The sequence below is a fragment of the Fistularia commersonii genome, chromosome 21 (assembly GCF_037954325.1).
Source record: "Fistularia commersonii isolate RoL2024-O1a breed Wild chromosome 21, RoL_Fcom_v1.0, whole genome shotgun sequence".
In the NCBI taxonomy this organism is placed as follows: Eukaryota; Metazoa; Chordata; class Actinopteri; order Syngnathiformes; family Fistulariidae; genus Fistularia; species Fistularia commersonii.
The window spans coordinates 7,803,435-7,828,180 of record NC_141304.1 but is presented as its reverse complement, the minus strand read 5'-3'; the positions used below and the strand labels follow the sequence as shown (position 1 = coordinate 7,828,180).

The 24,746-nt window shown below is 38.8% G+C and overlaps 1 protein-coding gene across 1 annotated transcript in view; it reads right to left on the bottom strand.

Moving 5' to 3' along the window:
• Positions 1-24,746, bottom strand: part of LOC147222200 (integrin alpha-5-like) — a 46,731-nt gene that overhangs the window by 5,922 nt on the left and 16,063 nt on the right. Inside the window, exons 12-26 of the mRNA XM_086169050.1 lie at positions 23,560-23,768; positions 22,526-22,717; positions 22,382-22,427; positions 22,184-22,297; positions 20,997-21,052; positions 20,328-20,482; positions 17,678-17,815; positions 12,626-12,693; positions 8,744-8,894; positions 8,548-8,640; positions 8,118-8,197; positions 7,686-7,766; positions 7,468-7,573; positions 3,782-3,940; positions 3,528-3,635 (exon numbers count right to left, since the gene is read on the bottom strand). Coding sequence (XP_086025176.1) covers positions 3,528-3,635; positions 3,782-3,940; positions 7,468-7,573; positions 7,686-7,766; positions 8,118-8,197; positions 8,548-8,640; positions 8,744-8,894; positions 12,626-12,693; positions 17,678-17,815; positions 20,328-20,482; positions 20,997-21,052; positions 22,184-22,297; positions 22,382-22,427; positions 22,526-22,717; positions 23,560-23,768 — 1,756 coding nt within the window. The remainder of the gene's footprint in view (positions 1-3,527; positions 3,636-3,781; positions 3,941-7,467; positions 7,574-7,685; positions 7,767-8,117; positions 8,198-8,547; positions 8,641-8,743; positions 8,895-12,625; positions 12,694-17,677; positions 17,816-20,327; positions 20,483-20,996; positions 21,053-22,183; positions 22,298-22,381; positions 22,428-22,525; positions 22,718-23,559; positions 23,769-24,746) is intronic.

Sequence of the window (24,746 nt, the reverse complement as noted above, 5' to 3'; positions counted from 1 at the left end):
GGTAGAAATATAATAACACAACTCTGTTTTCATCGGAGCAAAAGCAATTGGGTGAAAGGTAAACAGTAGAAAAGCTCCTCTCCATTAAAGATCTTGTTTTCTTGCATTTTATTGTTATCATTCTGGGTAATGTAACTACTAAAATTCAGCATTAGCCGAGTGGGTCTGCCTCAACTTTACATTGACTAGTTAGTCATTGGATGTTTATTTGATGTAGGACATTTGGACTTTTGGAACGCTTACTTTTTGAATACAATTATATAAAATGAACTGCTTTATTATATAGTAATTTTACATTATTTATTATTGCTATGGTACTACGACCGACCAAAGAGGCATATCTTAATTACTTAATCGTTGTGATCCAAATTATTAAATGTGCCCAATTTTTATTGATCCGAAAGGCCAATCAGACCTTTATGATTTTCGAAGGTCTAGATGGCAACTGGGTGAGGACACACTGGAACAAAAGAGCGCAGTAACTAACCATCTCTCAACTGAATATACACTCCGGGGTCTATCATGCCATCTGACTGGTGTCATCAACATGATAATTTTCCTGGCATTTGTCTCACGTGGCTGCAGGATCTATTAGCCATCTAATTGTCGTAACAATGTTGATTTGCAGAAATGTGTATGATTAGAAAAGCATTTTCTCACTGCAACAAACAGAACCAAGGTTCATCATGATAAAGGCTGAGACATTAGACATCTGTTTCGACTAGGTTCTTTGGTTTGGTTTCACATAGTTGTTGATCACACCAGAAAAGCATGGTGTTAAAGGACCATTAGCGTTATTATACTATTTGGTAAAAGATAATGAGCATCCTGTTCCTTCGTTATGAAATAACGTTCCTCATGAAATAACAACATTTTATCTTTATACAATCAATCATTCCATTTTTTGTCCCCCCAACAATTTTAATGGTTAACAAAGAAAAGTGAAGATTTCTGGGGTTTATTATTTGGTTGTTTATTTGTTTCAACATACTTTCAATTTTGTCCTCTAACTTAATTTTTTGGTGAATGCATCTGAGTATCAGTTCACAGTCTTCTTGTTTACACCAGGGAACAGATGACGAAAGAAGCACCAGATGTTCTGGTAGAATTAATTAGGGCAAACAGAGGATACAGATGAGGACGAATGAAATAGGGGAGGAGAACTGTGACTCATACAAAATCCATTTGGGAAACAGGCATGTAGCATTGTAGTCTAGCAGAAAGACCTTGCAAAGCATGGTAATTACAAGAAATTAGAATCGTGGTATTTTGCAATCAGAGGTATTTCGATCTTGTCTCATTAATTCAGAACTGGAAACAATTATTTATTCTTACCTCACTGTTTATGGACATCATTGGCTAACAAAGTAAAAGTGATTAGGGAATATAAATTTTTAAAGCTCCAAACTTTGAAGAATTCTGTTAAATGTCCATGATTTTGCAGGCTTCAGCAGGTTCTCTAATGGAGGGATCAACTCTAATTTTAACACTTGATGTCATAATAATAATTTATCCTTTAATAATACCCATAGGGAAATTCATTCCTTGCAATTAACCCATCATGGATGAGCCATAAGCAGTAGGCTGCCGTCAACCAGCACTGTTAGGGGTTCAGTGTCTTGCTCAACAACATTTCGACACACTAAGAGGGAATCCTAGTCCCAGTGTCACTAGATGTCACACACCTGATCCATGATGCAACAAGGATAAACCACTTGAGTTAGAAAAGATTGAATAACATTCAGTATCAAAAAATATGACAAATGTGGGAATATTTTGCAGCGGTTGGATTCACCATTTTAAACAGATGCCGAATGCAGTCCATGATGCATTTCACACGCATATGCATCCAAGTAAATCAAAAACATAATTAACTTCCTTTCACAAACCATTATAGCAACAGCAGGATATGTTGACCAGAGCTCATTATATCTATTCCAATTTCCTCTCTCGTACTAAAATAATCTCATTATAATTCAAATCCATTACAAGCACAGAGCGCAGGGCTCGCTCTTCCGGCAGTTTGATTAAACCATTTTGGTGTATGAGAACCCCCCACCCTCCGGGAGGCTAGAAGAGGAGGAGAGGGCCACCCACTCGTAAAAACCCAGTGGGGTTAAACACCCAACATGAGAGCCATGGACTTTACTGCAGGGCCTCTGTTGTGGTGTGTTTAGAGCGACTGGCTCTACAGACCTTTTGTCACAATGATCCCTTCCACATGCAGAGCCTTGGAAGACAGAAAAGGAGAAAAACAAACAGCTCCTGGAGTCTTAATGGGACAGCTGGAGTCAACACTTCCAACCTGATGGGGAACAAATGTTCTCAAGAAGTTGAGAAATAGAAGGTAAACCCTCCCAAAATTAGTTATTTGGCAGTTTATGCTTCTGAATTGGCAGATGTACTCCAGGTTACAAATGAAGACAGAGCTTGATAAACATATTTCTGCTCTGACGAGGATCGCAGGAAACTTCATCGAAATGACAATGAGGTTGAAATTTTCCACACATTTGAGCTGTTAGAGTAAAAAAATATAATGCAATGACCCATCTGAGAGTTTCATAGTTTGGTGGTATTTTTACTTGGACTTGAAAAATGTGCAGAAATAGATTATGTTTAAATGTTTGCTGCGGAGCCAGTTGCCTTTGAAATGCTATCTGCGTTTCAATTTTTTGCTGTTTCTGGCACTCAGACTTCTTTATCAAAACTATATCAATTCAATCCTTAATCTCAAAACATTTATTATCTCTTATACGTAAGACAGCCACACTGCTGCTGAGCTGCAAGTGTTTCCTTAGGACTCCACCATCGTCACTGTTGCACTGTTTCTGATGCTGCTGAGTGACGTGTAGCCTAAGTCATTTGTGCAGGTCCATCAGTACTCCTAAAATACACTGCTAGAATTAACCATTGAGCCAGTAAAGTGTATTTTACAATTTTACAAATAAATAGCTAGAGGTCACAGAGATGATGATGCCAAGGTTCTCTTTGGGAGTGACCAGGATGGATAGGATCAGGAATGAGTCTATCAGAAGAACAGCACGTTAGATGTTTTGGAGAGAAGGTCAGAGAAGCCAGACTGAGATGGTTCAGTCATGTACAGAAGAGGGAGAGTGAATATATTGGTAGACGGATGCTGGAATTGGAGCTGCCAGGCAGGAGTTCTCGAGGAAGACCAAAGAAAAGATTTTATGGACGTAGCGAGAGAGGATATGAAGGTTGTTGGTGTGAGAGAGGAGGATACAGAGAATAGGGTTAGATGGAGAGGGTTGATTTGCTGTGGCGACCCTTGCAGGGAAAAGCGAAAGGAGAAGAAGAAGACAAATAAATACATGATTAGCATTCAACCTTATTTTGAGTAAAGAAAATTTTTGAGACAATTTGCACTACTTTTTTGGTATGTCCACTACATACTCTGTACTACCCACTGACTTTTTATTGTTGTTTATGTATTAAGTCGATGTTTACCAGCACTTTTTCCTCAGGCATATATAAAATGAATACGTCTCTCGGATCAATTGTCTCACCAGGTTTCCTTGTTCTGCAAGGAGATCTGCAGACACCTCCCTCCTGTGGACACGATGCTCTGTGATGGATTTCAGGGATGCTAGATTGTCTGCTGTTTGAGACTGGAGCTGTAAGACATTCACAGTCATTACCAAGTGGAAACTGCAGCCACGATCAAAAATAGACTGCAGTGTAAGAATGTAACAGGCTTGATCTGCCAAACCAGTTGTGTGTGTGTGTGTGTGTGTATGTGAATGTGTGTGTGTGCACGCACCTTGAGTTTTAGTGCATTAAGAGTGTGTTTTGAAGAGCAGCTGAGTGGCCCTTCAGTGACCACCTCCACAGGGTAGAGCAGCTCATGGCCCTGAGCCCTCAGGGGACATCTCACCTCCAGTGTGGTTTGGCTAACCACACTGGGACCATTATTGACCAGCTGAAAGCAAAAGAGATCTTAAAGACACCCTCTAGACTTGCTGTAAGACATAAAATGCTTTGTTTGAATTATGATATACATTTGATATGGCTTTTAAAAATAGAAATCTGTGAAACTCAAGTTGCACAAACCAAAAATACAGAATGGCTGAAAGTACAAATAGTGTTTGCTTCAAGTTTTCAACAGCCACACACAGGAGGTCTCCTTCACTGAATAGTCCTTCAGGCATTGTGTCAAGTTGCATAGTGGACCACGAACTTGTAAGAAAAATAATGCTTGTAGCATCAGTTCTTGGATCAGATTTAAAGTAAGCAATGGCAATCTGACATGAATTTGAGAAAGATTCTTCACGTGATGTTAACACATACAACTGAAATCTTGGAAGATATTCTCAACTTTAATAAGGGACAGCAGCGGCACAGGTTGAGAATGTTTCAAGATCAATACTTGGCTTTCTGTCAGACATCCCTTCAATGAACTATGTCTCAAATAGAATGCACAGGCGGCGAGGAAAAGTAGTAATACATTATGAACATTTTCTTTTAAATGGATGGAAGCGAGAATCAAATTGAGCAATAGTAACAAGCTACAACTTGCTTTTTAAGGCACGCTCGGCTGGATTTCTATAAACAAGTAACCCCTGCAACTCCAAAAAGATCATATCTGAAATAGAATATCTGCTGCCAAAACACTTACGTAGTTTGTTGTTACTAGAATAGATAGTCTGAAGAACTATATTCAATTCTATCATGTGAGGATTTTTTTTTTAAATTCCTGTCCGACATAGAGTGCACTGCTGCCAGTAAAAGATTATATTCACAAATGTATACATGTATATATATATATATATATATAAAAACATGAGGTCAGAATACATTTTTTTTTTACCATTGATTTGAAAAAATCAAGGGTTTCTCTGCGACAGGAAGAAAGGTTAAATAAATCACTACAGCGTTTGAGACATTATACCCAGAGGTCACTAAACACCACATTATAAGAAGCAGCATTAGCTTTGGGTCGAGGCAGCTGCAACTTTTAAGGTTTCTATAGAGATGGAAGCATCTCTTAGTAATGCCAGGCTGGCATTTAAAATAGAAATTCTTCATAGAATCCCTTTGAAAATCATTCCGCCTTGGTGGTCGAGAAAATATTTTAATGGATGCAGCCCATTAATTTAAATATATCCCAAAAGTCTACAGATATGTTTCCCTCACTGCCTTGATGATTAAATTGAGACATTTGCGGTCTGTCCACCATATGCTCCTTGCTAATTCCTGTCAGATCACTTCCACACCCTGATCTTCACCTGTCCCTCATTTCCAAGTATTAAGATCAGTCTCTTTGTTCCCTGATTGTTGTCACAATGAGTTATACTGTTTCTAAAATAAAGGACTCCTGGTCCAGAGGTCTGTTTTTCACCTATCTGGCCAATTTCTATTTTCTCCATCCAACTGTAAACTAAGTTAATGGGTTCCTTTGCCAATAAATACCTGTTTCTGTACCTCATATACAGCCCTGGTTCTATTAGGCTGCTTTGAACTAATTCAAATTATACTATTAAAATGGTGATGTTAAGTGGATACAGTTACCCTCTGGAGTTAACAAGTTACTAAAATGGGGAGCATCACCGACTCCAACAACCATTGCTGAGGTGAGGGCAGTGACATTGGGTTTTGAGCTGTTCACCAGTTGCACCCATTTAAAACCTATTTAAGTTGACCGGATGTTGGCTCCAGATGGAACACAGTGGGACCAACTGAGAGTCATGAATAGGCCTCCTTCACAAACATCCTCCCAAGATTTTTACAAAAAAATGGTTCTTGAAAGAGTTCCAAAGAAAAGTCTATGACAGATTCCCATGTTTTTTTTTAAACTGCAGAATTGTTTGCACCTGTGGTCCAATAATGATGAACGGCAGTTGTTCCCACTTAACGCAGGTTAACCTCCACCCCAACCCCCAATCTCCATTAAAGTTCATGGCCCATATGCTCTTGGAAAAATAGCATAATTGAGGAAAAAGTCTTCTGTAGCCATATATATATGCTATATATAGCAATGGTGGCACAAACATGAGAAAAAAAAGTCAAAAGGTACAATAGAGTTATTTTCCCTTAGTATATATAGATTCATGCACAGTTGATGATGTAAAAAATATAATTGAAAAGATGACTGAAACAATGATCAAACATTTTCACTGGCTGGTAGGGAGATTGGAGGATGGACCTGTCAAGTGACTTTGGAGCTGGATCCTGACTTCACTGCCAGGATTTAAAATATAGTGGTTTCAATGCAATAGCGCCACATGTATTTGGACAGTGAGAGAAAAAAAATATATCTGGTGATTTTAGTGCTACATCTAGCAATTTCACTTAAGAATAAGAAAAAAAATTAAGAACAACTTTATTTATCCCGAAGGAAATTGTTGTGCCAGAGTTTTAGGTAAAACATAAAACAATAATAAATAATAGTAGGAAATTGTATAAACAGAGAAAAAAAAAAAAAAAAAAAAAGGGGGGGGGGGGGAATAAGAAATACAAATAAAACTATAAAGTGTCAAAGTCAAGGCCATAAAGTGTTTTAAGGTCTTGACATCAGAGATTTGAAGATTCCCTGCAGCTGAAGGAAGAGGAATTAAAAAGTCTGATAGCCTCAGGTAGGAAAGACCTTGTTATGTAGACCTTGTCAGTCTTTTGCAGTGAATTCAGGAATAAGTTAATCACAGAGAAAGCACATTAGATGTTTTGGAGATAAAGTCAAGAGAGGCCAAAGATGGTTTGGACATGTACCGAGTAGACATGGCAAATATATAGGCAGAAGGATGCTGAGGTATGAACTGCCTAGCAGAGGGTCTAGAGCAAGTGTGCCCAAAGTGTGTTTTGCCTCATCTGCCAGTCTGCCACTGCTATACTGAAAAAGGGAAATGTGGAGCGGCATTTTCAGACTGTTAATAAAAACTACAACACTGACTTCCCTCTGAAAAGTGAGCAGAGAAGGAGAAAGGAGAAGGAACTAAAATCCAACCTGTCAAGACAGCACTCAATTTTTTCACAGTTAACTTTAACTATGTTGCTGACTCCATTCAAGTCATCAGAATAAGGTATTTACCAAAAAAAAAAAATAGTATGTTGTAGTGTGCCATAACCGTTCATGCAGTTATGCAAGATCCACAAACATTTATTGTGTTAAGTATACTCAGTAGATATATAAATAAATATATATTCAGCATTTTTTAGTGGCGGTAGATCATTTTCTCATGGTCATTTGAAAAATAGCTCACAAGGCGAAAAAGTGTGGGCACCCCTGGCCTGGAGGAAGACCGAAGAAGAGATTTATGGATGGAGTCAAAGCGTACATGAAGTTAGTTTGTGTCATATGAAATGGAGTTAGATGGGGGCAGATGGTCCAATGTGGAGACTCCTGAGAGGAGCAGCCCAAAGGAAAATTTATTTGTAACGAATATCATACAATTGTTGCTGTTATCTAAGCAAATCTATGAGCCCTTATGACAGGCAGCATTCGTTGCCTACCTCATAGACATGTTGTAGCTCGGGGCCAATGTCCTGTTCTTCGGTCAGACTCTGCTTAACACTCCACTTGGGAGGTGGAAATATTACTTTATCTGGCCGGGAAACACTGAAACAGACAAACTCAATGTTAATCACATTCAACGGTATGAATAACAAGTGAAGTAAAAGACATTCTGCCACTTTATCCATGAAAAGTTAAAGCAGGTAGGGAGACTCACCCCTGTAGAATGACGTCAGCCATTGCAACCACCTTCAGTTCAAATAGTACTACTTCACTCTCTGAGTTGTTTGCATTTTTACTAAATTCACAAGACAGAAAATGTAGGTTTTCAAAAAAAACATCTTTAAACCACCTGGAAAAGTTGTGTACTGTACATATTTATTTCTTCTGAGCAAAAAATGTATTGGGCAATGTCCTTAAAACCCCAAATTCATAACATGATTTTCAACTCTCCTTTTCAAAAAGTTTGGTAAATGTGTTCATTTTATGTGGTTAACAAATGACTACCATTTGGGTCACTGAACTTACTGTTTGCTTTCAAGGTAAAGTTATAAAGTTAGTCTAAAACTACCCTTAATTTACAATATATAAAAAAATCAACCACCCATCCAAAGTCACCCATGGGTTTGGGTAGCACGGCTGTTCCTACCTCCTTATTTGGAACTCAAACTGGATAGTTTTGTGAGTGTCCTGCAGTCGGGGCACAGTGAACCGGAGGCCTGCCCATAACTGAGAAAAAATAAGAGTTAGTAACAGAGATAATATAAGTCTTATTTTCAATTTGAATCTATCATTTGTTTGTTTTTGGTTCCTCACTTGGCAAACTAAATGATTTTCTTCACAGCTTTCTGAGGATAAAAACTTAATTGCCTCCTACTTTGGAAATGGGAAATACCCTTTCTGCATGAAACTCAATGTGGGGACTTTCTATTTTTCGCCAGGTCAGCATAATACTGTCTGGTTTTCCCGTCTTTGATTTACGTAACACAGGAACAACTTAATTTGGCTTAAATGTACTGAAACTGTAAAACAGAAAAAAAAAAATCCGAAGACAACATGCCGCCTTTGTTGGTTCTTACACTGGTACCAGATTTCATGGGGTTTCCCAGATCACAGAGGAGATAGCGGCTCTCGTTTTTTGCCTCATAGCTGCACGTTAGCTGAGACAGGCTCTGAAAGACACACACACACAATAAATATTCCGACTACGTGGTGCAGCTACAAGTTAAATTAATGAGTCACTCTCAGAATAAACACGACACCTGTCATTCTTACCGCATTGTTGCGTGCTATTCCACGGTAGTCTGCCTCTGGAGGAAGCAAGACATAGAGCTCAGCCTCATACGCTCCTCCTTCTCCTTCATTCCTTGCATTGAAGGTGAGGCTCAGGGGGTTTTCATCCCCCAAGTAAACCTCCATTCCATCACTAGGGGATGAGAAGAACAGCATCATCACGATGGTTGGTTGGTTGGTTGGTTGGTTGGTTGGGTGGATAGATGGATAGATGGATAGATAGATAGAGCCATTATTTTATAATAGAGTTTTTTTGTTTTTGAACCATCTTTTACTGTGTGCGCTGCTAACTAAAACTTGTGAAGGTTAATCATTCCTTACATTCTTCAAAAGAGTGGTAAAGGTCTGCCAACAAAATAAATCTTTCAAACCATAATATATGACTTGGACTTATATCTTGACAGTAAACAACAACTTTATACAATGGCAGAGCTGATCCTTCCACCGCTGCTGTTGCATGTTAAGTCTAGGTGCACAGCAGAACAACAGGATTATAAAATGTCATGAAAAGCAGGGAAGCAATGTGTTTCACCATAATACATCTTTGTATGGAACACTCACCCAAGACCAACTTCTCATGCATAATGTCCATGACCAACCTTGGAAATGACCCATATCTGATCACTGTGATTAGTCTCAGGAAACTCTCCCCCCACCTCATTCTGCATGTTCACAGTGATGCCCCAGTGCGCAGAAATAGGTTTTCAGTGTCGTGATAAAACCTCTCAACACCCTCTAGCTCCAGACCCCCTCCAAATGGGTTCACGGAGGGGAATTTATGTCTCCATTGACGAGCAAGACTAAAAGGGAGTCTGGTTCGGAGGTCAAAATCTTTGATTTCCCATTTCCTCAATCCCCCTTCTTCAGAGGGTCTGGACGCAGTGACCCCTTGCAAGGTAAGAACACCACCATGTGAATTTAATTAAGCCTCTGCCAGTTTGGATAGTATTGAAAAAGTAACACTGATAGCATATTACCAGAAGTTGCTCAGAGGTTTGCAGAACAGTGTTTGGAAACTGAGTTGTTGGGAACACCAGCCTGGACCTAAAGCCAGACCTAAACCACTGCTGTGTGAATGTTAAACAGCCAGTGTTTGACCATTCTTGCAGTAAGAGAAAAATGGTCTGTCTCCTAAAATGACAGAGAAAGAAAGGACACTTTATAGAAAAAGTGCTGAATCATATGAATAAAGTCCTGTGACGACTGCACATCTTTTGAGTTTTGGTGGGAAACTGAAACTGTTTTCCTGGAGCTAAGAGAAATCACATGGCCGTGTAATGCAAAGCATTCCTTATAACAGAGCTGACTGGGAGAAGAAACAGGCTGTGTGTCTGCTCTGTGAATGGACCCAGAGATTGCCAAATATCTGGCTGACATCCACTCACACAAGGATACACGATGAATTAGCGATATGCAAGTGTGCCAGGAGTTGAGTGCAGACACGTTAAAAACTTTGAGCAGAATCGTATCAGTACTCCCACAGAGCCAATATTTTATTTCTACATCATTCCTCAACTTCTCATCTTCCAATATCTTTCCTCAAACCATCTGTCAAATGTCTACAACCTATAGCCAGCACATAAACCCTGCAACAATTTTCATTCTACATGAAATTAATTAATCATCATACTAAAAGCTTAAAATGTGCGCAGTGAAGTTTTCCCGCAAACTTTCATTCACATTGAGTTCTCCAGTTGGACATTAAACCCTTATGTCAGTCTTTCACTGTGCTTTTCTGCCTTTGGGCATTTAAAATATGCATAGTTTGTCCTTGGCATATGCATGCTCGCAGTTCATTCTTCACTGCAGTTGATATAACGTTGATCATCAAGCCAGTTATCAGTAAGTCAGCATAACGGTATGAATGGATAAGCGGGTTGGCTGAGTCCTGCATTGGCGACTTAGCACAAACTGTAAAAATAAACATGGTTTTATTTAGCTCAACAAAACTTTAAGGGATGTTTGGCCTTTTTGTAATATGTTGTAAATTGTACATCATCCTACACTTTCTTCTCTACTTACATCTATCATGAATTATTGGTTTGGTATCACAATTTCCAATGTATGTGTTTCAATGTATGTGTTTTTTTTCATTGTCACTGCTTTACTCAACATTTATTTCTAGCAAAAGGCATCTGTTTTACTTGAACAAACCCTTACAAAACATAATTTGCACTACCTCCCAAGAACCAAGCAGAAAAAAAACACTGTTCGCCACAAGTAAGTAAACATGGGAGAGCATTTTGCAACTTAACTAAGGTTTGCTTTGGTAGTTAAAGGAGAACAATTTCTTCCATTCATCTGCTGGCTGGAGATAACAATCCTCATTCTGATATTGGTTCTTGTTGACCAAATACATAAACAAACAACCTTTGGCAAACTAGTAAACTGTCAGTAACTGTCACCAAAGCAAATATAGTCCCAACACAAAGCACATGTGTTTGCAGTATGTTTTGCTGTTATGAGTATACCAATACTCAGAGGATAGAGTTTCAAAAACTGCAGCCATGTTGAAATATTATGCCAGGGTAAACACGAGTGTAACTGATACAATTACTTTTGGTGCTTTCTTTTTGTTGTGACAAACGCCGGTTTCCAGGCCTTCATCGTGGTCTGCCAGGGTTCGCTTGTTTGCACCAGCCATCTGAACTCCCACTCCTTCTACGTTTTCACTGCGTTTATTCACAAAACTCCATGACTGCGTTATGCGCTCCTAGTAGTTAACTCTGAATCCTTTTGCATTCACTGCACTGCACTAGAAACAATGTGATGTTTCAATGCTAGTCTTCCACAGCCAGATGTTTGTTTTCAATACAACATCAGAATCCCGGTGTGATTACTACCACTAAGCTTAACCAATTCATTGGGGCCTTTTTTCTTCTTCCTTCAGCTAGATATCAAATCTTTTAGCTGAGTAGGTACAGGTAGTATAAAACACATATTGACTGGTTCTGAACTGAGTTTGTATCACGCTGTAATAAGCTCAAGCTACCTATATTTCATAGTCCGAACTGTTAGGTTTGGGTCTGACGGTAAAATAATATAAACAATGAGAGATTACACATCGATCTATTCTTTATACTGAAAATTTTATGCAAGTAATGGAGCCTGGAGCCAAGCACTGTGACCCTGCAGAATAAACAGTCAACCAGATTCTCACCTATGGACAATTCTATCAATGTGACTTGTATGCTTTTATAGGGGAATAAGCTAGATAACCCAAAGATAGCCTTGCAGACAGAAGAACATTCCACCCAGCATTTATCCATCATCCATCATTTCATGTCTAATGAAGACTGAACTTGTTCTGAGGTGAGAATGCCAACATCTGCACCATCATGTTGCCAGAAAAACAGTGGCTGACCTTTGGAAAAACACTGAGCAGCTTTTACAAAGTGTAACATGCCACAGCGTGAGTTGTGCTCAGCACTGAAAACGCTGCGGTGTTCGGGACTTGGGGAGTTCTGAGTACAATCATTTCTGAAGACCCTGTGCCCATTTTAACCACAATATGGTGTATTATATGATGTAGGCAATACTCTATCACACCACTAATGGGCCCTGTGAATTTTGGCACTTAGTTTACACCATTCTGTGGCTGCTAATAATGCCACTGAAGCCAAGAAGAATATAACTTATCCTTTGGCTGTAATGGCAGAGGGTCCAAGGGGCAATGCCATTACACCAGAGCCTGAACCAGCTGTGCCTTAACAGTTTTTATTCTCACAAAAGACCAAGTGTCTCATATGGCAAATATTAAAATTTTGTTTGCGATAGATGAACTTCTGCAGGAGTCTGTCAGTGTCAGAGGGTGAACAGGATTGTCAAATCAGGTAATGTTCTAAAAAGGTGGTTTCCCCTCACCAATAAACGGCCAACTTGAGGTCAGGGACGCAGATGTTGTCCTCTCCACAATCCAGCTGAATCTGTGCCTTAAAAAGAGATAAAAGAAGAATGAGGGAGGAGCATGAGATGGACGTGGTGTGAGAAAAAGCGGTATCGGGATAGTCTGAAGGTATGGAGAGAGAAAACCTCAGGAGGAAGTGGATGTTTACAGAAGCAGGAACACTAGATTCACCAGTTAATGAAAGGATGAGAGAGGATAGAGACTATACATACCCTAGATATATGCAAAAACCAGATGGCCAAAAGGAGCTCTGAGAGAGAAGACTTTCATGTTTGCAGTAAAAAAAAAGTGCTATGGCCTTTACATGTGGCAAAGAAGAAAGGAGGGGATGAACTGTAGGTTCAGGAGAATGAAAGGATGATGAATTTTCTTCAAACAAGTATCACATTTTTGCGGCAAAGCCCCAATCAAAAAGGGTGAAAACGTCACGTTTGACAAAGAATGCGGGTCTTAAGAGATCCTTCAGGCGAACTCGACAGATGGCCTGGCAGAAAAATCTTAAAAGATAAATGCAAGTACATTTGTTATTTTCAGTGTCCCCTTTATTCTCTGTTTCTGTCTAGAGCATTTGTTTTCCTCCTGTGTAGAGCAGTGAACCCAACTGTCATTGTTGCCATACCCTCAACTTTCCAACATGTGGGAGACATTAGATTCAAAAGAATGCTACAGAGGGCAAAGAATCAGCCTGGCAGTAGTTAGCAATGTCTCGTTGGAAACTCTTCTTTCTAATCCCAGCTTTTATATTCACTCAGGACATAAAGGCAAATTGTCCTGTAACACTAACCAGAGAGAACATTTGATCAGTTATCTTCTTCATCTTTAATATACCCACTTTTATTTATTTGGGTTTGTTCTTTTTCCGCTTTCATGTCTGACCAATATTTCCTCCTGGTTCAATAGACCATGCTGACTGGCTACACTGTGACTATCTCACAGATCTAAATGGCTACCTAGTGCTACACAATAAAACTGCGATCCCTGAAGTCAGGCAGGCCTGAGGGAGCAATATGTTGGAAAAAAAAATGACTTTTTCAGTTTAAAAATGAAAATAACTCTTGAGTGCGGAGCTGAGCTGTCCTCATTAGATCAGCGGTGAAATAGCTGTGTGCTGGCCCTACCATTGTTTTCCGATGACAAGAGTCCTCACCTAACCTATTATGATTATGCATCATGAACGAGTAGTCAAATATTCTCTTTAGACATCTGTCTTACACAGATATGTGCATCCACTTGCTTAGAAAACCTTGATTTTTGGTTGTATTTGTAAAATGTGTCCACATTTTTGAAATTTTGAAAAAAAAAAAAAAATGTTCATTGTATGTATGCCTCAGGTGTCTATCAGTTAGAGAAGTATCTCCTATGAAATCTGTGGTACTTTAAAGAGAGGAATTAAAAAAAGAAGGACATGCGACTAAGGATTGTTGAGTTCTTGGATCTATTAAGTGAGTAAAACACCTGACAACTTTGTTTAGAATGAATACTGGAAAACTCTCGGCGACATAATCAAAAATAGTAATAAGAATTTTGAATGGACAGGCACAACCGACAAAAACGTATCCCTTATTTCAGCAATATAAGGCAGCGTGAATCGGGGTCACGTGGTCTTGCAACATAGTAATTAAGGAACTCATGTACAGATTAACTTTATAATGTTACTTCAATTTCATAAGGACGACCAATGCAAACTACAACGGCGGCCACCAGACAGGTTTGAGAAGAGGCCTGGGATAATACTTAACCAGCTTTTGAAGCTTGAGGGTAATGGCTCAGACCTTCATTAGCCATCAGGCACCCCCAGAGCTCTGATGAAATGTCATGTTGTAAATTGCATTATAGAATAGCAGCAGCAGCAGGCTGCTGAGTTTGCAATTTCACCCCGACACTGCCTGGATATTGGACTACTTCGGCCAAAGTATGTCAATGTTTCTGATGCCCAGGTGTGCAGCACAGGAGTGTCCCAAGGTACTGTCCTGTCTCCATTCCTCTTCACTTCTGACTCAGAGCACAACTCCAGTTCCTGCCACCTCAAGAAGTTCTCCAATGACACTTCCATCGTTGGATGTATCAACGACAATGAGGAGTACAAAAGTCTGATTGAGAGTTCTGCTGAGTGGAGCAATCGGAACCACCTCCTACTCAACATCTCCAAGGCCTAGGAAGTGGTTGTGGACTTTAGGAAGAATTAGAGGGGCCATGTATCAATCACCATCCAAGGTGAGGAGGTGGAGATAGTGGACTCCAACAAGTACCTTAGGGTCCACATAAACAATAAATTGGACTGATCACACAGCACTGATGCACTCTACAGGAACGGTCAGAGCAGGGTGTTCTTCCTGAGAAGACTCAGGTTGTTTGGTGTCTGTAGCAGGCTCCTCAAAACCTTCTACTGGTCTATAGTAGCCAGCACGCTCTTCTTTGCTATAGCGTGCTCGTGGGGCAGTGCCAGGACTGGTGAGGTCAACAGGCTCAAGAAGCTGGTGGGGAGAGCCCGCTCATTGGTGAGACTGAGCTTGGACCATCTTCAATTGGTGGCGGTGGGGAGGGTGAAGGACAAACTGGGAGCTATCCATGACAATCCTTCCTACCCCCTGCATGATGAGCTGTAGCTGATAGACAGCTCATTCAGTCAACGGCTCATCCCACCCCGTGGTAGATATGAACGCTTCAGACGCTCCTTTGCGCTCACGGCCATCAGACTGTGCAACAGCAGTCTAGACAGCACACAACTCCATCTGGGCTACCACTGCCTTACTCATTCACACATCTCATGTCCCTATTTTGTTATCAATTTTTTTATCCTTGTTGTTGTCACTCCAGTCCTACATTCTTACCCAGCTTATCCAATTTGTCCCTTGTTATTTTTTTTTTCTGTTACATAGTTTTAACCTTGCTATTGTTAGTGTCACTTGTTTCTTCTACTTACATGTCTCTTGTATTTTATGTTTACATTCATATTTATGGATATGGTTACTGTTGTGCTACTGTGACAATAAATTCCCCCAATGGGGATCAATAAAGTACTATCGTATCTTAACTGGCCTAAAGGAGAGAAAAGTATGGGATTGAAGATGTGATGTTATGTGATCAAGTTCTACCATGGAGAAAAAACAAGAACCACTCTATGCAGGCATACTAGTCTCCTTCCAAATAAATAAGAGGGGCCAAGAATATTATGTTTTGGGTCTCAGTTTGGGTCCTTTTTTGTCCGTCTCCTGACAGAAAATAATGGTTATGGGTGGATTTTCACAACAATTTAAAACAGAGATGCATCTTAGCTGAGGGAGAAAAGGATTGCATTCTGACAGCGATTTGGACTTGGATCCAGGAAGGATTTATCACATTGACAATCAGAAGTCTAAATCATTTCTTTTCATATTTCATATCAATTGATTGCTATACATAAAGATTTTCAGTCTCTGTAGGTCATGATTGCGATTGTTCATAGCTTCCACACTTTTACAAGGGATTGAAAGTGCATCGAAATGTCAACAAATACAATCACAAGTATTTGCACTAAAGTTGTCACTTAACTTTAACTTTCTGTTGCATTTTCTGTATCTATGTTCTGGTAGAGTAGTGACTTTTGAATAACGACTACTGGTACTTTGGATCTTTGGTTATTGAATTGCAATTCTTGTAAGTCCCTTTGGATAAAAGAGTCTGCTCAATGACTGTGTCTGATAACTGTCTAATAAATATCTGAAGGTTCCTTTAGAGACAGACATCTCTCTTTGTGTTCCTTTAAACATTCCTAAAGAAGATACTCATATATCATCAAGTAACACTCACAGAAACATGCATGTTGGAGGCGCAGTCTTTTGCCTTGTGGAGGCAACATACATAAACAAACCACAACCAGATGTGTGAGAGCAGAGCACCGCCCCACCCAGACTAGCTGTCAGTCCCCTCTCTGTGTTTTTGCAGAGCCATGACTTGCTGGCCCTCTATAAACCCTCTTCACATGAGAAACAAACAAATACCAGCTCAGAACAGAGTGCAGTCCATTGATACTGACCCTAGACCTGTAACCATATGGGTTTCATCATAGTTTTAAATATTGTCAATTTCAGATAGCAGCCTGTAACCTAAGTCTATGCCCTGAGTTTCCAGTTTGCAAATTATAAACAACGTGATGAGCTGTGGGTTTCAGGGTCTCCAAGCTGAAGTATTGTGAAAATATTCATCAAGCCATCTGTTATACTCTCTCTACTAGAAACATTGTGGTGACCTTCTGTTTAGGTCATAAAACTCAAGGCACGTGGCAAGAGAAGTGCTGTGGTCTACATGTTTGGTTGTTAAATCACCGGAGGTTCTGTACACACATCCATGGGCTGATTTACTCTCAACACATTTAGTGAGGATTCGGGTGGACAATTTTGGCAAAGTGGTTATATTGCATGATTGTCTTTTAATTGTGATATCCAAAAAAAAATATTTTGTGTAAATCAAAATTTCCATTCTGAATTTGAAATATAACCCGATAACTTAAAAAGATTATTAAAGCTACAGACTATTAAGCGTAGGTCTGGCCAATATACTGATAGCAAGTATCTCCGAATTGTCACGTAGAATTGTGAATTTTAACACAATTGAGCATCTACATAGTGGTTTCACTAGAGTTGCTTACGGTTATTACAGCTGAAATTTATGCTTTTTTTTTCTAAATTAGTGTGGTAGGTCCCAAAGTCCATACAGCTCAGTCACCAAATTCTTCAATTTCTGAAATCAACTGCTCGTCATTCATTGTAAAAAGCCTCTTGCTGCTGGATTTATCACCTGGTGTTCGATCAGGTAGCAGGTAGCACAATAATTTGATAAATAAGCGAGGGACCATTATGCATTTGATTTTAAAATTGGATGAAAGTCTTCACCTCTGATTTTCATCTTAACTTCATATATTTTATGTAGGTTGATGCAGATTTGAATTAAATCTAAAATAAACTTGTGATTATTTTATATAGAGAACAAAACATACAATGCAATACCTAACTTTGTTTATTTGTACCCACCTTCTCCTCTATAAGCTGAACAGTCAGATAATTCAGGATAGGTCTCAGGCCATGTTGGTCTTCTGGGGCTTGAGGATCCAAACTGAAATTCAGGGTGATGTATATCGGGGAGAGTTTATCCCGAAACTCCTCCTCACCCTGAAACAGACAGATATGGAGGCGTGAGAAACAAATCCTTGTGTGGTCTGTTGGCGACATGAATCAAGCCTGTATATGATAAGAGACCAATGCCGTTTTTTCTACTCTGACACGCTGAAGTTGAGGGATCAGTTTTGCATCAAAGCGGATGGTTTTAGCCTTTCTTTTAGATCAAAGTACAGTCACAGACATATAGATGAATCATATGGCATGACATTTTGAGCAGCTAATTATCACATCGTTCGTACTGTAGGATTTATTCACCCTTACATCCCAACAAGAATTTAGTTTCACCAGCCTTAGGGATAGAAACAAACCAGAGAAAAGACTATTGTTCAGAGTTAACTGTTGACTGACAGGTGAGTGGATTCAAGTCATAGCACTGTTTATCCTGCTGAAGGGTAAAGCACTCAGATCATTTTGTCCTTATGTTGAATATGTATGATGTAAGGGTTTTTGTCAGGCCAAGTCTTTGATCAGGCCTCACTGACTGATGAAACAATTGCTCCATTTTCAGTTTTGGGCACATCATAGAACGGTGCTTAAAATAACTGCCAAACTCTGTCCATTAAATGACTTAACCTTAATCCCAACAGCTAGGTTTGATTGCATTCACCTGAATGCATCAACACCAGTCAGACTGAATCACATTCAAAAAGGAACCTGCATGTGCAGAGGTCAGGATTTATTTGAAACATTATTTTGACCTTTTACTTGAATATAATGTTCAGATGACAAGAACAAGGATGATATGTATGTATGAATGTATGTATTTTAATGATCTCTAGACTTAACAACAGCATTCTATTATTTTTTTAATTGTCACTGAAAACAATCAGCCTGCAATCTGACTTAGGAACTATAGTAGTTTTAAACATGCATCAGTCTTATTTCCCCAACTTCTCTGGTTAAAAGTGGAGATAACAGAAGGGAGCCTCACCGTATAATTTGAAATTATATAGCCCGTTATAGATCTGAGCTAATTCCTTTTATGTTTCAATAGATAGCGTCTCGCCCATCATATGGTTGCCTTGGGTTTGGTTCGTGATCCCTGACCCCAATTCCCAAGAACTTGTCAGAAGTTTTTATTTATTTCAACCACTTAACAGAAGCACATTTACAACTGTAACCACACTGACTTTTATTCACGTCATCAGTTTGCCGTTAATCATGTGTGTCACTGTGGCTGTCAGGCACGCACAGTCATCTTTTCTTGACTATGACCTTCAAGTTATATTATCTTTGTGTATATTCAGTTGTATTACATCTATACAATTAAAAGAAAACTATTTGATGAGGGTGGCACATATGGAGGTTGTTTCCAGCAATGAAAATAAAAGTTTGGACTTTTAAAAATTGCTACATTTCACAATGTAGTTTCTCACCAACATGAGCTTGTTAGTAATGGCTAGATCCAACTATAAAACTTCAAAACATCAAAACATTTCTTCTACATTACACTATGAGGATGTAACCAAGCAGATCTACAGTAGAGCCAGTGTTATTTCAATAACTGCTGGGTCAGCAGGAATTACAATGAGCTCCTCTAATAAGTCTCAGCATATGGTATGTGCAGTCTTGCAAGCTTAGGAACATCTGCCTGCTGTTAAACACCAAGCCTGTGCAGCAAAAATACCAACAAACACTTTTTGCAGCTCTGTTACAATGGCCTGTTTGTCTGCTACTGAATATCCATACAGAAATTACTCAATATTGAAAGGCTTGCATTTGAAATTTGGCACAGTATTATGATTGAATGAAGATTCATTCACTCTTTTATTGTTTATATAGCTTATACTGCAACAGATTGGTGGAGCCAATACCAGCTGAAACTGGTTAAGAGATTGAGTTCACTCTGGACCAGTGGCCAATACCACATATACATGACTGTCTCAGAAAATTAGAAAATTGTGATAAAGTTCTTTTTCTTCTGTAATGCAATTAAAAACACAAAAAATACTTTTATGATATTCTAATATTTTGAGATAGGATTTTTGAGTTTTCTTAAGATGTAAACCATAATCACCAATACTAAAATAATAAAATCCTTGCAATATTTCAGTTGATTTGTAATGAATCCAGAATGTATGGCATTTTTGTTTTTGTAATTGCATTACAGAAGATAAAGAACTTTATCACAATATTCTAATTTTCTTAGACAGTCCTGTGGAGACATAAAGCCATTCCTGCTATAACTGACACCTACTGACAATTTCATCTTCAATTAAGCTATTGCATATTTTTAGAATGTCTAGTTGTCCAGTCTAATGATGTTTAGAATTTAGTGGGTTGCTTACTTAAAATGAGCCACATGTCAATATTTGACTGAACCTAAATTGGCAATATTATGTTTATTCATGTAGATTCATGTAATTTTGCAATGGTGCCATTTAGTCATTTCATCCATGAAAAACTGTTGCACGTCTGATGTGATCTGATGATGGATGACTTCAAAGATGTTATTCATCACACTGCTTCATAATGACGATGTAAAGCAATTGTTTTGACTGACCCTGAGGTAAATCTTGGTGTCTTGGCACAAACGTTCTCCATTGGCAATGCTGAAGGTTTTCAGCAGGCTGGGCTGATGGCTTTCCAAGAAAAGAGTCCTCCTGATAGATTCTTCCTTCTGCTTCTCACTGTCCAATTGGATCTCCACCACAAAGCCTTGACAGTACACACATTTAGACATGCACACAAGGCAAGAAACTGGATCTGCATAGATCTGCATGCCAAATTTGCAAAATGGATATAAATGTTTGCATATGCACGGACGCACTATGCCTGCCACTATACAAGCTAATCCACACATATGGTGGTTAACTTCATTATAGTTTATGTGCACTTGTGTGTCTTTGATTTTGTATAGAATATAGAAAAATGTCTGCGCTTTACCAGACACACATGACAACAACTATGCAGGGAACACAGACAACACACACCTGCACACTTTAAATAAACATGCAAGCGCTGCTGCAAAGCCACCAAGTTACCCTGCATTCACATGATTGTCCTTTTATCTTCATCTTAACAGCCAAATTGACCACAGCGAGGTCCAGCATACTTGTGGCCACACAATGAAAGCAAGGTAATAGGGACCATCTGTGTGTGTGTGTGTGTGTGTGTGTGCGTGTGTGTGTGCCCATGCATGCATGCAAGCAAATGTGTGTGTGTGCCTCACCTAGATGGGAAGGAAGGTGCTTTCCATTTGCCAGCAGGCAGAAACCTACACTGACACTAGAGGTTAAAGACAGAAATATGAGGGAAAAAAAAATGAAAACAAACTTCAGATGGATGCATTCAAAGCTTATAAAAATGTGCTGATTTGTGATACATCTGTGTTCTTTTTCACATAAGTATCAAATGGTTCAGACATTAGACACACACTCGTACTCGTGCAGTAATGGATCAGAGCCATAATACTGAGGCCATAAAGTATTTCATTTATTTAATGTAACATAACACCGTTTTCTGTAGAATCGACACAGTGTAGGATTGACCTCCTCATGTCTGTTTTTAAAATCAAAACCTTAGACATTTTTGTCCCCTTGACTTTTTGAAACATTTATCCAACTCCTAAAACCCTCTCACACACTCTTTCTTTTCCATTGTATATTTTCTTTTATTGTGTTTTCTCTAATTACTCCATGCATTTTAATTTACTAGGTTGTTAGCCTTAATTACTATTTTGTATTTAGCCACTATTTTTGTAACATACATCATCGTGTTTTTCATCTCGATTTTTTTTCAGTCTATAAAAATAGCGTAAATGTATCAAACTTTGCATACATTGCATGGTAAGTCTTAATTTCCCCATTTTGAAGTTTCTGCATGAAGTTGCTTCACTTTTCTCCCACTTATTTTTCTTTTCAAGGTAACGTTAACCTTTATAAACATCAAAACAAGGCTTACTTCTCCCACTTGGCCAGATGCTAAAACAGCGTGCAGTTTAGTGAACGGTAGCAGTTAAAAAACAAAATTAAACCCCTCACATCTCATATGATATTTAAATGAACACCGTGGAAAAATCCTTCATTCAAACAGAAATGAGTATTTCAATATTTCCTTTCCCAATTCTAAGAATACAAAGTCTGTATTTTAGCACTTTGGACAGGAAACTGGCAAACATGAAGTCATTTGACATTCTCGTGAGTCAAACTCTGGAAAGCTGAAATTAAACTAAGATGTGAGTTACATAACATTTGCAAGACTTTCCATGTTATGTTTTTGTCACAGAGCTCTTGCTGCTCCTAAACATTTAGGCTTGTTGTCAACCCAAATGTTTCCTCAATAGTGACAAGTAGTGACTGACTTCCTCTTCAGTATTTATGGGCCTGAGTTCTAAAGCGAAACATTGAACATCCATACCAGGAAACTGCAAGGGTGTCATTCCAAGTTTTCAACTGACAAAGCTTCTCTTCCTGGTTGAACATGTTCGGCTGCACAGTAAGAGATCCGCTTGCACTCACTATTGGTCGTGACCTGAATAAATAAAGATAAAAGACAAACATTTGTATAGCAGTCCTTAATTATAATAACCCCGTAACTATAATTCCTTTAACAAACCTGTACAGGACAGATTTGTCAACTCCAAAAGCACCAACAATCAGGTCTGCAAAACAAAGCAAGAAAAAAAAAAAAAAAAAAAAAAAAAACATGAGATGAGTTGTAAAAGAGAATGATAGGGATCTCAATGTGGACCTGGAGTACCTGGGTAGCCGTTCTGATCTACATCTCTGTCCCCGCGCAGAGCGAAACCAAAGTTGGCCGGGAAAGAGCTTGCAGCCCATTGGCCAGAGAGCATCTGTGTAGGCGTGTCCTTCAGCCCCCCAGTGTAACCATTATAGATCAGAACCAGCCCTTGTTGGTCCTCTCCTCCGTAGGGACTGCCAATGGCCATGTCTAACGGTAAATAACAACAACAACACAGTAGTTTAGATAGAATATAAGATTCCAGTTGCTGTAAACTATCAACTGGTTTGTTCCAAAAACTGATGTTTTTGGAAACATAAGAGCTGAAGACACCTCTTGGATAAGAGGTGAAACATCTGCAAGGAACGAAGCAAAGTCCAGCTACAATAATAAATGACTGAGAACCATCACAGATACCTTCGTAAAAAATCTCATCTACTTTTTCCAACTGGTGCTTGACAATAAGAAATTGACAAGTTGATAGAAAGACAATAGCTATTTTACTGATTCAGTTATTGAAGTTGTTACTGGCATGCAAGACGTGGTATACAGTTTTGTATGTTTTTTTTTTTTTTTGCTTATCAAAAGATTGTTGACCTCCACAACACAAGAGGGCACAGTGGGTTACTCAGTTTTCAACTGACTGACATATTGCTATCCCTGCTCTGCTTTCAAAGGTTTTATTTTCTGTTTGCTGGTACATATTGATTATCTTTTGCAAAACACTGTACATTGAATAAGACTTTAACTCTTTTGTCATTGCAATTAAATTGCGGTCATTAAGAAAGCATTACTTCTTATTAAGGTGTGAAAACCCAATGTTTAACAAACTTTTAGCATAGACCTGAGACTTAATATATAATTGCAGATCATATCCCTGTCTTCAACCAATATTTTAAGCGAACACACTGGCACTATTTCTCAGCACAGTAACAAGTTTATTTTGCACATTGCCTCTCGGCCATCAGTGATGTTTTTGTCAGACAGGCATTGGAGCACACAAGATTATTCTGATTTTAACAGTAAATGAGTGTCTGAAAAAGGTCCCATACCATTGAATCCATCTTGATTTAAGTCACCCAGAGGTGCCAGCGAGGTGCCAAAGCGACTGAACGGCTGCTGACCAAGGAGATGGTGCTGGCTGGGCTCCAGCAACAGAGGACCCCTCTGGAGGTACACGTACACCTTGCCGAGCTCCTCTAGACGCCCGCTGGACCCACGATTCATGAACATTGGAGCACCGACCACCAGGTCGTCCAGTCTGGGAAAGCCAAGTAAGCATCAGTTATGCGGTCAGAGTACAAACTGAGAGGACTGTAAAACCATGCTGTGTGTTACATTAAAAATTCTCTTGAGTAAACAGATGTTTCTTAATATAATTATTTGAGTAACATTTCCATGGAACCCTGACTGGGAAAAAAAAAATGAACATATTGTTACTGAGTATTTACCTTACATGCTCATTTAGATTTCTCTGTTTTGCTCAGTCATTTTCATGATTTAACTTCAGTGGAGAACCTAAAAAAGAACATTTGAATTCTCCAAAGTTGCTGAGAGTAGCTATCATTGTTGTTTGACAACCTCCCACAGAGAGGGGATGGCTATAAATTATGTTACTCGAGTTTACTCTCTACTGTACTTAGTGATTTGACTGAAAGTCACTTCAAAATCATGTATTTGCTCTATTGTGGATCAGTAGATCAAATACTAAAATACTAAATACTAAAAATTTGTTGAGCTGCTGTTGTTATAATCTCAAGAGATATTCTCCAAATGTTGTCCATCTTCATATTACTAGTTTTTCTCATTAAACACAGCAAAGCGATTAAGTAGTGACTAGATTTAATTTTAGATTTGCTATTTTCATATTAAAATTCTACACTGCTTAACATAAATAGACTATGTTTTTTTGTGACAAAATAATAAATAAAATGTTTGTTTTATTTCATAATTGTTGGATGACTCCTTCGCCTGTCTACTGTTGCATTGAGATGCCCTTCTTGTTGTATCCCACTTGATTTTACCCAGGCGTAATCTTTAACTCCTTCTTAGAGACACATTTTTCAAAAGTTACATTTACTCCAAATAATTAAACAGCAATTAAATCCATCAGGATTTTCAAGAATTGAGACCAATCATTTTTTCAGCTCTACATTATAACATGACAAATGAAAAATTAACGGGAAATTAAAGTATTTTATTATTCACTGTCGTTTCGTATGTTTACATGTCTACAGTT